This window comes from Diadema antillarum, unplaced genomic scaffold (assembly GCF_040938485.1).
Source record: "Diadema antillarum isolate AM-2024a unplaced genomic scaffold, OU_Dant_1.0 seq00000541_RagTag, whole genome shotgun sequence".
NCBI lineage: Eukaryota > Metazoa > Echinodermata > Echinoidea > Diadematoida > Diadematidae > Diadema > Diadema antillarum.
In genome coordinates, this window is record NW_027271488.1 from 727,496 (window position 1) to 741,926 (window position 14,431).

At 41.3% G+C, this 14,431-nt stretch overlaps 1 protein-coding gene across 1 annotated transcript in view; it reads right to left on the reverse strand.

Annotated features, from left to right (window-relative positions):
- The window catches only part of LOC139734697 (DNA topoisomerase 2-binding protein 1-like), a 41,367-nt gene extending 27,158 nt beyond the window's left edge, over window positions 1-14,209 (reverse strand). The window contains exons 1-9 of the mRNA XM_071645490.1: window positions 14,097-14,209; window positions 8,475-8,613; window positions 7,856-7,995; window positions 6,987-7,119; window positions 6,301-6,408; window positions 5,038-5,111; window positions 4,015-4,145; window positions 1,207-1,325; window positions 215-335 (exon numbers count right to left, since the gene is read on the reverse strand). Of these exons, the coding sequence (XP_071501591.1) occupies window positions 215-335; window positions 1,207-1,325; window positions 4,015-4,145; window positions 5,038-5,111; window positions 6,301-6,408; window positions 6,987-7,119; window positions 7,856-7,995; window positions 8,475-8,543 (895 nt within the window). The 5' untranslated portion in view covers window positions 8,544-8,613; window positions 14,097-14,209. The remainder of the gene's footprint in view (window positions 1-214; window positions 336-1,206; window positions 1,326-4,014; window positions 4,146-5,037; window positions 5,112-6,300; window positions 6,409-6,986; window positions 7,120-7,855; window positions 7,996-8,474; window positions 8,614-14,096) is intronic.
- Window positions 14,210-14,431: the final 222 nt, after the last annotated feature.

A 14,431-nucleotide genomic window follows, 5' to 3' on the forward strand; every position in this document is an offset into this window, starting at 1 on the left:
CTCTCTCTCTGAGACTGTCATACGAACTACACTTCTTGTTGACAATAACAAGAAAATTATGACATTTCTTCTTATATTCTTTGGAGGGTATAACTTCATCAGCTTCATCCATCCAACAGTGCCTTCATCATCACTCAAGTGACTGAATGGGATCTATCTAACCAAGTGGAAAAATAATCGAAATCCACGGTGGAAAACATCTCCAAACACTCACTACTGAGTCTCTGCTGCTGTTTGGCCGTCTTCACAGGAGTAGACGTGGACTGCTCCTGGGATATCACACTGTACAGCTGCTCGTCCAAGCAGTAGCCGGCCTCTATACTGTCATAAAACCACTGAAAGGACAAGAAAAGTCGCATGAGGAGTCTGTGAGTGAGGTTCATATCTCTTTCAAACAGATCATGTTCCTTCCTACCCTATACTGTAAAACCACGGATTTCACTAGCATGAAACTTATCAAGAATTTTGCAAGGGGACAAAGATTCCCTAAAGTTTTCATCTGCACATCGAATTGAATGCAAGTACTACTATATACCATAACGGTTGGCCATGTTTGAAATATTCACAATGAAAAAAAAAAGGCTGTTGGCTCTAAATTGTGAAAGCTTAACAGTATACTACTGATTTAACACTCATCAGAGTTGAAAGAAATCTGTACCACTCCTTGAAGATTTCTACGTGCTCCTTTGTTTTGAACAGACAGGCATCATGCTACTCTGCACTTCAGGACAGTACAGATTTGCAATTTCCCTTATGCTGTTCTTACTGTGCATTACATCACTGTGGCATCATTTTTATTTATCAGGCAAAGAAAAACTACTTTGCAGGCTGAGTCTACTCATGAGAATTCTTGATGAACTGTCTGGTTTTTATTTCATTCTTCTTAAAGGCACAATCAATTAAAAAAAAAATTAGGTGACATCAAATGACTCAAATGCACAAAACATGCACCCAGAAAACAATTGAGGATCACATTGCTTGAAGTTTTCATATTGAGTTTCAATTATGTCTTTTGAACAAGTCCCAAAGTTTCTGCTTATCTGGATGACCAATATACATGCATAACTTTATTCCAGTATCAACTACTGACCTAGTTCACACCTCACACTGTACAACAACTTGTTTGTCAAGTTACAAATCTGTCCATCCCGAGTACTTCAGCACACGTCCCACAAACTCTTCTGATTCATGCCCTGAAACACTCACTTGAATGGAAACGGTGTGAATCTTCCACTTCCTGGCGAACTCAAACTTTGGTCCTCTGGAGACGCCCACGATGAGATGGGTACACTCGTTGTACTTCAACTCCCCCGTGTAATGTCCACCTTCAAAATCAAAATTAGAGCAAGAAACCATCAAACTTTACAAGCCATTCTTGTTTAAATGCACAAAGGCAAATCTACTGCAACAGTACTTACGCTTCCATGAATTCCGCTGAAAAAAATGTGCACTTTACAACAAGCCACTTCTATGAATGCATAATGCTTTTTACGCTTCATGATGATTTTGAAATTGGGCGTAATAAACCACATACAGTTGGATTGGGGGGAGATACAAATTGCCTCTGGCATCCTTCCAGATGGAGGCAGAAAAAAAGAGCTGCCCCCCCCCCTCCCCCCAATCAAAAAAAATAAATAAAATACAAACAACTCTGATTTAAATGTCTCCTTCTTTACAAATAACAGCTAAGATAGGGTTCACCCATTGAGGACAGGCTGATTTTGCTTTAACACGAAATTCCCATAGACATCTGCCCAGGTTATCTCTAACTTACCTGGGGGGGGGGCATAATGGCCCCCCCCTCGACAAATTCCGCGTCCATTCCGCCGCGCAAAATTTTTTGACCGCGTTGCTCGCTGACTTTTTACTTTCAAGTCTTGCGCAACTTTTGAGATCAAATTTGTCGCGACCGGGCATACCGTTCCGAAGCCACGCCCCTTCAAAAAATTTTCGTCCACCCCAAAATTGCTCAAAAACGTGATTTTGTGTACAAAGTCAATACAAATTGTGTATTTTCAATTAATTCATATAAAGATTCATATTTTTAATTTTAATGGCTGAAATAAATTTATTTTAGTATAATTATGCTTCTAAAGATGTGTATGACAAATTCTGCTGAAAAAACAACAAAAACAAAAGTTCGAAAAAACAAAGAAATACGTTAAAAATGATAAAACAATAAAAAACATAAGAAATTAATTTTGATACTGAATTTTTTTTTACGTACAAATGTTCGGAATGTCACTAGGAATATTTACAACAAAAATCAGCATTCCATAAGCTTTTATAAGCCAATCACAGACGAAAATGAGGTTTATTGCATATATTTGCATAATTAATTAATTTAAAATAAAAAATGCAAATTTTTTGAAAATTGAACTGAACAGTCTTGTAGATTACATCCGGTTTTATGTTCATGCAAAATTTTGCGGCGGTTGCGCGATCAACGGCCGAGATCTGAAAGGGGGGCCATAATGCCCCCCCCCCCCCCCCCCCCCCCCCCCCCAGGAATTCAAGCTTGCTAAATAGCCCAGGTAAGTTAGGGTTAAGCAGTGATAAGGAAAATATTTCCACATCATAAAGTCCATACACAATTTACCAATAAAATGCAGCATGTCCATATTAGTCTATTCATATGATATTTCATATGATATACACAGCTACCATCAGCTTCTTTCTGTCTCAAAATTTTCACAATGATACTGGCAAGCCAAATACCCACACAAGAAGGAAAAGTAGAAATTACGCGGTGCGTAAAATCTGTCCCCGCCGGAAGTAGCATTTAGTAGCAAAATGTACAATATCGGTAAAAAATCAAGGTCAAAGGTCAAAGAAGTCAAAGGTCAAAATTCTGTGTAGAAGTTTTGAAGCCCTAACCTAGTGCCATCACAAAAAGCAAACGGAATCGAAATCGGGTTAGAAATGGCGAAGGAGTAGCATTTTGTAGCCAATGTACAATATAGGTCAAAAATCAAGGTCAAAGGTCAAAGAAGTCAAAGGTCAAAATTCTGTGTAGAAGTTTTGAAGCCCTCACCTAGTGCCATCACATAAAGAAAACGGAATCGAAATCGGGTTAGAAATGGCAAAGGAGCATTTTGTAGCCAATGTACAACATAGGTCAAAAATCAAGGTCAAAGGTCAAAGAAGTCAAGGGTCAAAATTCTGTGTAGAAGTTTTGAAGCCCTCACCTACATACTGTAGTGCCATCACATAAAGCAAACGGAAATGAAATTGGGTTAGAAATGGCAAAGGAGTAGCATTTTGTAGCAAAATGTACAATGCAGGTCAAAAATCAAGGTCAAAGGTCAAAGAAGTCAAAGGTCAAAATTCTATGTAGAAGTTTTGAAGCCCTCACCTAGTGCCATCACATAAAGCAAACGGAATCGAAATCGGGTTAGAAATGGCGAAGGAGTAGCATTTTGTAGCCAATGTACAATAAAGGTAAAAAATCAAGGTCAAAGGTCAAAGAAGTCAAAGGTCAAAATTCTGTGTAGCAGTTTTGAAGCCCTCACCTAGTGCCATCACATAAAGCAAACGGAATCGAAATCGGGTTAGAAATGGCGAAGGAGTAGCATTTTGAAGCAAAATGTACAATATAGGTCAAAGGTCAAAGGTCACAACTGAAATTCTGTGTAGAAGTTTCAAAGCTCCCATGTAGTGCTATCATATAAAGCAAACAGAATCAAAATTGGCTCATAAATGACAGAGAAGTAGCAAATTGAACATTTTGATCACACACGGACGCACAGACAGACAGACGGACGGACAGACAGACGGACACACGGACACACACACGTACGGAGCCCGTTTCATAGTCCCCTGCTCGAACTCGTTTGGCGGGGACAACAAAGTTCATCAACTTTATGGGCACTACAGAAGTGTGAGACACTGCATTTGAACAATTCATTGTTTTTTTTCAAATTCTACCTCAAGGACTGACCGACAAACTCTTTCCCACAGCTATGTTGAATGAATTGGGATAAATTGATTACGACATGAAGTCCTTAAACTCACCATGTTGGCCAACACGATTCTTGATTTCTTGCCTTTCTGCACCCTCCAAACCCGTCACACAGATGATACACCCCTTGAATGCTGGGCATTTGTGCATCTCCATGAACTCACTGGTTGTGCCGCTGAAATGCCTAAAAAAAAAAAATAAGAATCACATACAATTACACCACTTCAACCAAAAACAAAACAAATAAAGAAGACAATTAGTATTACACAGAAAATGGTGGCAATGCTCTACTGATTGCTAATGCAGGCCTTGGGTAGACCAGGAAAAAGATGGGACTGTCTAAAACACTCAATTTACACTGAACTGAATGTCATACAGGGGCTGTCATAATCAGGTTGTCAGGTGCTGTCGTAATGCAGACCAGTTACCTTTCACAGTAGTATGCTCTTGCTACTTACTCGCTGTAGCAGTAGCAAGTTGTTACAGGTGCTTGCTAAATTGTCATGACCATCCATGAAATTACAAACATGCAAAATCTGTCTTAACCTGCTAAACACACACACAGACACACACACACACACACACAAATTATTCCTCTAGCAATTTCTACTTTTACTATAGGCAGGGATTGACACTACCATTTTTCTCTGGTGGACCCTACAATCTTTTACTCTGAAATTTTGGTAGCCCAAAACAGAAGGAAACATAAAATTTCATTCTGAATTTTAGCTGCCTTATCAGGCCATCAAAAGATAGGCTTTTTGGGACCTTACAATCTTTGAATTTGAAATTTTGGTAGCCCGAAACAGAAGGAAACATAAAATTTTATTCTGAATTTTAGCTGCCTTATCAGGCCATCAAAAGATAAGCTTTTTGGGACCCTACAATCGTTGAATTCGAAATTTTGGTGGCCCAAAACAGAGGGAAACATCAAGTTCATTTTGAATTTATGCTGCCTTATCAGGCCATCAAACGACAGCCTTTTTGGAAATTGAGTGGCCTGACATCAATTTTCAGTGGTCCTGGGGACCGCTAATGACGAGTTCTACTACAGGTCTGGTTTTACAAAAACTCACTTGTGCTGGCTCTCCTCCCAGGCTGCCTCTATCCACTCTGGCAGCATGATCGGCTTCTTCAAGTTTGCAGCCACCTAAATGGAGACATTTCCAACACACATAAAGGCAAATGATTAGTACAATGGTCTGTACAAGTATTTCCTACTTTATACATGGAGAAAAGAGGGAGAAAAGGATATACAACACGCAGACAGGATCTGTCACAGTAACCAGCAAAGACAGGAAAAATTGTGGTTGAGGGGACTTCCCAATTGATTAAATTGGTTGAATTTTTTTCTTTCCGTCTTTTTTTCTAGTCAAAACAGCCTCAGAGTAATGGATTGCGTGTTTGTTTGGGTTTTTTTTTCATTTTCCAAGCACAAGATTGTCAGTAAACATTATCACTCCCATCAAAGGAAAGCCAAAGGCAACACCAGACATCAAGACTGTCATAACATTTATGAAGGCTCACACAAATATATTCTGATCAAGTGTTCCTACTTCCTAAGTCATTCTAACCCATGTGACATCAGAATATTTCCATTCTCCCTAACTGACTTTCTACATGGGCTGATTCAACGAATGAATTGAGTTCAGCAGATTGGTTTGCTGAAATATTCATATCATATCACGTTAGTAGAACAGCTCGTTAGTGCATGAACGTCAGGACGGAAGAGACATTCGTAAATTTGAATATGTTACTATACTGGTCATTTCATAGTACAGTATTCATCGCATAATCGGGCATCTGATAATCGGGAACCTCGCTTAAATGACATATGCTTCCCAGAAACATTTCCAATGCACGTTATTTTCACTGGATAATCGGGCGGGGACCTCTGATAAACGGGACAATTTTTCTTCAAGCGATCTTTGATTTTGTTGATACATGTGTTTAAAAAACATGCCTCGATCACACAACTCAGGCTGTGTACGTTGTTTAATCTCAGTCATACACTTTGAGGGCAAAGTCCAAATTCCTTGTCTCTGAGTGTTTCAACTTTCAATACACTGTGATCTGTGCGTACGTCACAATCTTCCTCAGTTGTGAATGAGCTAGAGGGTCGCGCCGAGGGGTAGCGTGGTTGTGTATTCATGTACATGTACAGTACGTCAGTATGCATGTGTGTGTGTGTGTGTGTGTGTGTGTGTGTGCACTACATGTACATGTCGTATGCCGTTAGTGTATGGTGAGTACTCATCGTGAAATCGGGCACCTCGCTTAAAGGGGCCGTAGTTGCTACTCCCAACCTGTCCCGATTATGCGATGAATACTGTACTCACATGGTACTTTTTGGAGCCCACTTCTCCCACCACGAGGTGCGTCACCATTTCAGTGAAGTCCCTGGAGACACGCCCATCCATCCACTGGATCAGCTGGTGGAGATTCTCCTAACAGAAGAAAATGAGATGGGAATTACAACCATGTCAATTTCACAAATAATTTTTTTCCCCATCCTTTGTTGCAAATGCAGAAGACACAAATAAAATATATTAGTAATCCTTATCTGTCTGGACCACAACTTAGTCCCAGTAAAGCGCTCTGAAGCTATCTTCTTTCTTTTTTTTGTGGGGAAAACTGCAAATATCAAGCGAGTTTTTTTCAAATTTAAGAACGAACAAAAATATGTCAAATCTCATTTCGTCTTGATCAAATATAAACCATATAAAATACGGTAAAACAGTAACAAGCAAAATGGCAAAAATGACATATTGACTAATCCTGCATTGAATTGTAATGTTCCATAAAAGTCTCCTCCTCCAATTAAGCATGTATCCTTATACCTGGATGCACCTTGTATGAACATTATGTAAATCATTCACTGATGAATAATATCCACAGAAAGTTTAATCAAGGTGACAACGATTAAAAAGCCAGTATATTCAGAATATATTAACCGGCCGCAGTGTGGAAAAAGCCAGTACATTCAGAATGTATTAACCGGCCGCAGTGTAAAGCGAACTCTTACCCTTTTGGCCTTTTCTACACTTGAACAGCTGACCACAACATCCTGCATGGCAATGTTGTTAATTGGGTGGGGAACATTGGGCACTGCAACCTGCAGCTCCAGGCACGAGATCACGCACTGTGGCCCCACCACCCTGCAAACAAATGTAAAGACACGCTATGAAAACAAACGTCTTGCCCACACAAAGAAAGCCACTGTTGGGACTGACAAGATTCATGGCAGGTTTAGCAGGATGTCAACCTGAGGGAGACAAGCTGCGTGGTCCCACTGCTTTGCTCACCCCCACCTACATATCAATACAATGCAGCTATACCAGGGGTTCTTTGTAATGCAACAGATCTTCTATCTAATGCCCAAACAAAGGTATTCCCCACAGAACGTATGTTCATCATCAAGAAGGGTGGGGCATAATGAGTAATACACTTGAATTAACATTGACAATGGTCTTCACTGCACTGCCATAACACCCGTTGTTATGACTAGAGTAATGCAGCAGAATTGCATCTAGAGCATGCATACCTTTCCATTTGCTCCTTTGTTCATTAACAACACCCTTCAATGCATTCCCACCCTGTTTCACTGATACTGAAGTATCGCAGACAGAAGTTCATCCAGCATACATTGTACACCACTAACTTCACTGATTTATCCAACTGCTTTTTAAAAATACTCAAAGTACTGTCAAAACTGCCAATTGAAAAATAAAAATAAAGCTCACCATGTCAGTCGCAATTTTTGTGTATAAAATCTACGACGTTATAATGTATGTTAACACCTTATGTTTTCAAAGCTGCTAACTGTTGATGTATAACACATAATCCACCATACCATGCATGAAAAAGATCCCACATGTTGACGAATATACTTGCCTGCATTTTAAGCCGACAAGGTGGTCAAATGCAGCTCCGCTGAACTGACCAATGACGTACAAGTGCTTCTCCTTCTTCTCCAAGTTCAAGGCATCTTTTGACAGGATTCTCTCAGTGGGCAAGCGTGCACTCTGGACAGCCTTTGGAAACGAGACATTTCCGAGTTGAGACACTGGACACATTCAAATATTGCACCAGTTTTATATTTCTCCTCACTCATGAAAACGGAATCTTTATAGTCAGCAGCAAGAGAGATAATCAGGCAACAGCAACAAAAGGTAACTTGCATAATACTCATCTGTTTCAGTGACTAGTTTGCTTACTTTTGGCAAGGAATATTATAGGTACTTCGCTGATAATTCCGAATCATTATCATCACAAAAACCCAATGCATTTGTTCCTCCAACCATTCAGCTGGCCCATTCATTTTACAGTACAAGGCCAGTATTATAACATCAGAAGAATTGGATCGGACTAATGGGCTGCCACTCCTTAGCCCTAGTTGCATAACTCAGTATGTGTGCGTGCGTGCGTGTGTGTATGTGTGTGAATGATACATTCATTAAAATAGCTAACTCAGCACGTAGCAGTCATTCATTTCTCCACGACCTCTCATTACCTGGGCTGCCTTGAGCATGTGCCCCTCCTCCCCCTGGCTTGTGACGACAAACTTCACTTTGACGCTCATGATTCATCTGCTGGGGTTTACCCTTCATGAGATGGACATGTAGCTACTGCTGACCTCTCTTCCTCTCTCTCTACAAGACAAAACAAAATGTTTTCAAGATATTTACACAATTTGTCTTGTTTCAGTTACATCTGTATCTCTGTAATACAAACATAATAAATGACCTCTGAATGTACTTCCAAAGTGAACAATAGGCCAATGACTAGACTGACGATTCTGGACATGCCTCAAGTGTTGAATGAAGAAATATCGACCATGGACTTTAATGCAGTTATTTTTTAAGCCAGGCAAACAGTTACGTAGGCCTTGCCAATAAAATAATACAACACATTATCTAGCTATCCAATTGTTCAATTGCTCATCACGTGACATGTAGTTAGAAGTACCATCACACACTCTCGCTGTTGAGCTATGCAACAACAACGACAAAAAAGTGTAGTTATGGTATATAAATCAACCAACAAAGAACACGCCACATGGGAAGAATGAAGATGAGCCCCAATAAAGGGAAAGAAAAAAGACGGTTACTGCATCTACAGCGAAAAAGCGTGGACTCAATCATACAAACTCACATTCTCAGCAGCAAATACATACCATGCAATTTTCACAGAACATTAACTGCAAACCTCCCAACAACTTTCTTTTACTTTTTTAAAGCCCAAAACATATCCTTGATAACCAAATAAAAGAACGTTTCAAATGCTGTTGGTAAAAATCATCTACCATTTTCATACCATCGCGTTCAGCACGAAAACAATGTCTCCTGCACCCTTTTGGGATGGAGGCATGGAGTTTGTTGCGCTTAAATTGATTTGCAACATCACATGAAATATGATGGCAGGGGGGCAGGCAAGTCACAGTTCTTTTTTCAACCAGCTAGCAAGGAAGAGTTTAGGCTGCACTGTGTACCATCATGCTGGTTGAGCTAGGAGCCTGCTGTGAATGTTATGCAAAAGATATTTCTTGTTGCCAAAGGGTAGGTGTGACAAGTCTGCCGAGATCCAGTACAAATTCTGGATATACACTGTGTGGCCACATTGGTAACATGGAAGTGTTTGCATAGAGGGAACTGAGCAGATGTAGTCTATATTTCATGAAATTCTCATAAAAGAAGTACTCTAAACACACTCACACACAAAAGAGAAGCATGTTATAATTTCTAATATGTCATTTAAAACTGTGCATGGGAGTACATTGTAACTTATGACTGAGTGTACAGATTTTCTCTTATATTGCACATAGGCAAACAAAGCACATGCCAGCAGTCATAAGCATGTGCGTGTGTGTGCTGCCCCTTATATTTTTCTCTCTTTTCCATCTTTTCTTCTTTCATTTTCAGGTATCTCTACATTTCCCTTTCCTTCCTAGCAATCAATTTTTTGTGGGTTTCCATTTGTCAAACTTTCTCAATTTCCTATCTAATCTTACTTCTCTGCCTAATTGTTCTTTACTTCCTTCATGGGTTGTCTTTCCCTAGAACTTTTTTTCCTTTCTATCCTCTCCAATATCTTTTTCTTATGTATCATTCTGATGAATCCTTTTTGCGACTGCGACTCCTTACAAGCTGAGAGAAAGACGGGGAAAAAAGTATCTTTTTAAAGATACCATAGTAACTCGCTCTGATCGCTGTGAGACAGCTACATTCAGATTAATCTTGGCACTCGCTGCCATGCTGCCGTGAATATGTTTTGTATATCGTGCTGCGCCGTCTGCTCCTGTCTCACTCATATGCAAATATTCGTGGCTGTTGGATATCTAGAGTGAGTTTGTGCATGTTTGGAGATCAACTGACAAAGAGGTACGAAAGTACATTATAAAATGGGTTCAAGAATGTAGCCAATAGGAAGCGCTGAAATGAGTCACATGTGCTTTGGTTACTCAGTCCCATTGCACTGCGTTAAATCCTATTGCCGATAGTCTGTGCGCGCGGCGGCTCCTTTGAATTGCATGCATACGCGCTGTCAATCCTGTAAACAACTTCTAGTTCGGGCTGCCGGCCGCCGGCCTTTCTTCCCTTGTGCATAACATGTGTGGCGTACGTATACTCTTATACGCACAACGTACAGTACAGTAGACCAAGCGTTGTGGGACCGGACGTGTACATGGAGTCACTTTGAAGGGCAAATCCAACGATTTAGCAGGTTAATTCTCACGCCGTTTTCAAAGTATGTTGTCTAGTAGGCCTATATGAGGAGTCTATATCAAGTCTTTAAGGTAAAGGGTGCATATTCTATGTAAAATAAGTAAGTTTTCATGCGGGAACTTAAGTGTCCGGAAACCCAACCCCCCATCATACTTATATGTGCGGGATTTCCGAGTGCGACGTGCGTAAATCATGTTTGGGACGAACATCTTCGGACGTCTTGACCCACAAAGGTACGTGAAAAACGCTGAAAAATGCTGTTAGTTTTCGAATTTTCGACCCATTTTATAAAACAAATGATGCACAGGATTATTTCGTGGCGTTAGTGGAGGCGTATAGTGCACTCTCGGGTATTTACAATTGTGAAACATGCAACGCACTCTATCCTGTGCATCATTTGTATACTAGCGCCCCATGTGTTAGTAATCTTGCAAGCAAAAGAACATTTGCTTCAAATTCTTCTGATGAATGAATTAGACCCTTCTAACTAACAATGTTAAGTTAGGTGCCTGGTGACTCCTTCATGCTGTAGCCTGTAGTTTGCACACTAACCCCAGGGCGCTTCTTCACAGATATACTGTGGGAGCACCCTGAGTCAACAGAGTGGTATCTCTGTAAGATGAAAAAAGAAACACAAAAACACAAATCTAAGCAGCTCTAGAAGTGTCCCATTTTACCAGCAAACTGCTTACTTTTAAACTATACATACATTCTGGATCTAATTCCTTCCCCTTGTGCACTTGCTCATTTCCAGAATGATTCAAGGCTGAAAAGACGTTTTTCTACGACACAAGTTCATTTCCATACCCCTGTTCTTTCCTTCATTTTTCGAAACAACCTTGGCGTGGCACACTGTGCATCGGCAATATGAATATTCATGAAAGTCCCAATGTCTCTAGCTCATGGACAAGGATCGAAGGCCCTTTCTCTGTGTAGTGGCGAGCGAAAGGGTTCGAGTGAAACGCACCCAGCAGAGAGTGACCGGGCACCACACGATGTCACACTGCAGTGCAAGAGTGCCCAGTCAAAAGGCTACACTGCTACCGGTTAGCGCAAGTGCATAGGTTTCAAATCTGTAATACGGAGCAGTTGTCGTTCTCACAGACTCCTCCTGATCGACGGTCATTTAAAGTCATCAATTTGGACAGAAGTGTACTTGAGTAAACGTCCCAGTTTGCGGCCAGGCGCCTGTTCGCGGCCATTACAGCACATTAGTAATACTAATATAATGCTTTATAAAATGGGTTCAAGAATGTAGCCAATTGGAAGCGCTGAAATGAGTCACGTGTGCGTGCATTAATTTCTTAGTAAATGCACGGCCGGGGCCTGACGTACGTCACAATGTTTACACTAGCAGTGCGCACTCAATCAGTTGTTACAAGTGCGTCACGCGCTACTATACGCGCTGTCAATCCTGTAAACAACTTCTAGTTCGGGCTGCCACAACAGCCGGCGGCCTTTCTTGTGCATAACATGTGGCGTACGTATACCCTTATACGTACGTACAGTACTTATGTGCGGGATTTCCGAGTGCTACGTGCGTAAATGTTTGGGACGAACATCTTCGGACATCTTGACTTTTGAGCGAGTGCTACATGTAGCTGACTGGTATTGACCCACAAAGGTACGTGAATAATGCTGTTAGTTTTCGACCCATTTTATAAAACAAATGATGCACAGGATTATTTCGTGGCGTTAGTGAAGGTGCGGCTCACTCTCGAGTATTGACAACGGTAGGCGCCTCGTGCATGTCGCACCATTGTCAATACTCTCGAGCGCGCCGCACCTTCACTAACACACTCTATCCTGTGCATCATTTGTATAGAAACACTCTATACCACACATTCACTAACACACTGCTAATCATGGGCAAAATCTCCAATCAAAGTGAAATATTCTCACCTAAATGACAACATCTCGCATCCAAGATTTCATTTTCGGTACTTTTTAACATCACAGTTAAGGGATAAGGGGTCTAAGAAACTGGATTTTTTTGTAATTTTCCTGATGTTCATGGATTTTGAATACATGTCTTCATATAGAAGTAGAACTTTCGCATGCCGATGCGGGCTGCCATTTTTTTCCGGAAGTGGATGTTACAATCTAAAAAATACCCCCCAAAAATGAAAAATACAACAGTAACACTGCCAAAACTGCAATTTCTGTTCATGGTCAGTGCATGCGCGCCAGCCGTTTTCATGTGCTTTCGCAATGGGACTTGGCGCTTACGCAATGTTCGCGAGCCAAATGAAGGCGTTCAGAAGAAGATTGCAGAGCATGCACGCATCGCATAGGAATTGAACATCAGGCCACAAACCAAGATATCACTGTCATGAACCAGCAGACGCTGTACTGGGTTGCGGCCGTGGTCTTTTTTTACTATCGCGATGGACATTGGTCTTGCGATGGTGACAATAACGTGAATTGGTAAGTGGTCAACCTCTAGAACCCGGGTTAAAGCAATTTGCAAGTTTATGTTTCAGAGTGGAAAAACCCTTATGAAGCCGCAAACCTTTTTGTGTTTTTGATACCATCACACTCTTAGCTTGCGATAAGCGAAAAATCTCGCAACAGAACAGCATAATTTTTCAAGTTTTAGCGCTTTTTTGCCGACCCTGATTCTTTACATGGGACCTAATTCGCGCGCGCTTTGGAAAAGTTGCAGTGATTCTGAAACATCACCCATCTATCATCTCCACGATCTCCATACACAAAAGTGAGATTGCGTCTAGATTCCACCATGTCCGTTGAGGTTGAAGGGATAAAAAGCTTAGATTTCTACATTAAATTAGAACATCTGTTAAAGGAAAGAACTCAAACAAAAGCTTCAAATACACTTACGATAAAGTGAGGAACAAATTAAAAACCATTTCGTGCTAAAACCAATACACTTTGCCGAGAGAATTCCCGCCAGAATTCAAGTGCGATTGAAGTCGGAAGATGGTGCAGCCAGCAGTCATGGTCGAAACTAGTACACACACTCACACATGCACGGTGTAGGCAAGTGGCTCACAGCGCACCGCCATGCACAGCCAATGCACGAGGAGAAGCAGTGCATGCATGGCAGGGAAGGGCTGTGTATGAACGCAGAACGTTTTGACAGATTGCCACAGCCGTCGATCCATACACTGTTAGCACACACACACTGCATCAGCACATGCATGGTCTCGCATTAGCGCTTCAAAGCAGATACACACGAGGGGGAAACACACACGTATACACCATAGTAAATGCCCATTACACACGGAGTGTCCCACGGCATTACCACCCATCCACCGCCACCGCGCAGGGATTTAGTTCTACCATTTCCAATTCAACTCAACTTCCACCGCTTTCTTCAGACGACAACAACAGATGAACAGTAACATAAAATTCCACAAAATTAACATGTCAAAGATCTCGCACATTACCTGCTTAACTTCAGAAACTTCGCACGGTGAAAACCATCACTTCATCAAGTAATTTTGGACCAAACTTTTCGAATTACTCGCTCCCTGGTCCTTCCCGCCTTCCGCCATGATGCCTTGAATACGCGATTTGAATGCAATCATCGTGGGAGGTGAAAACGCGCGCGAAATGCACGAATCGGCAACGTGCACACGCCCTCTTTATAATGGTAGTTTGGTCTTTCAATGAGAAGTTATCGCATTCCATTGCGGTGATTTTCCGGGCAAGCTAGCTGTATACTGCTTGATGCGCCAGCTGATTCCGTCGCAGCGCGGGTGGGGGGGGGGGGGGGGGGGGA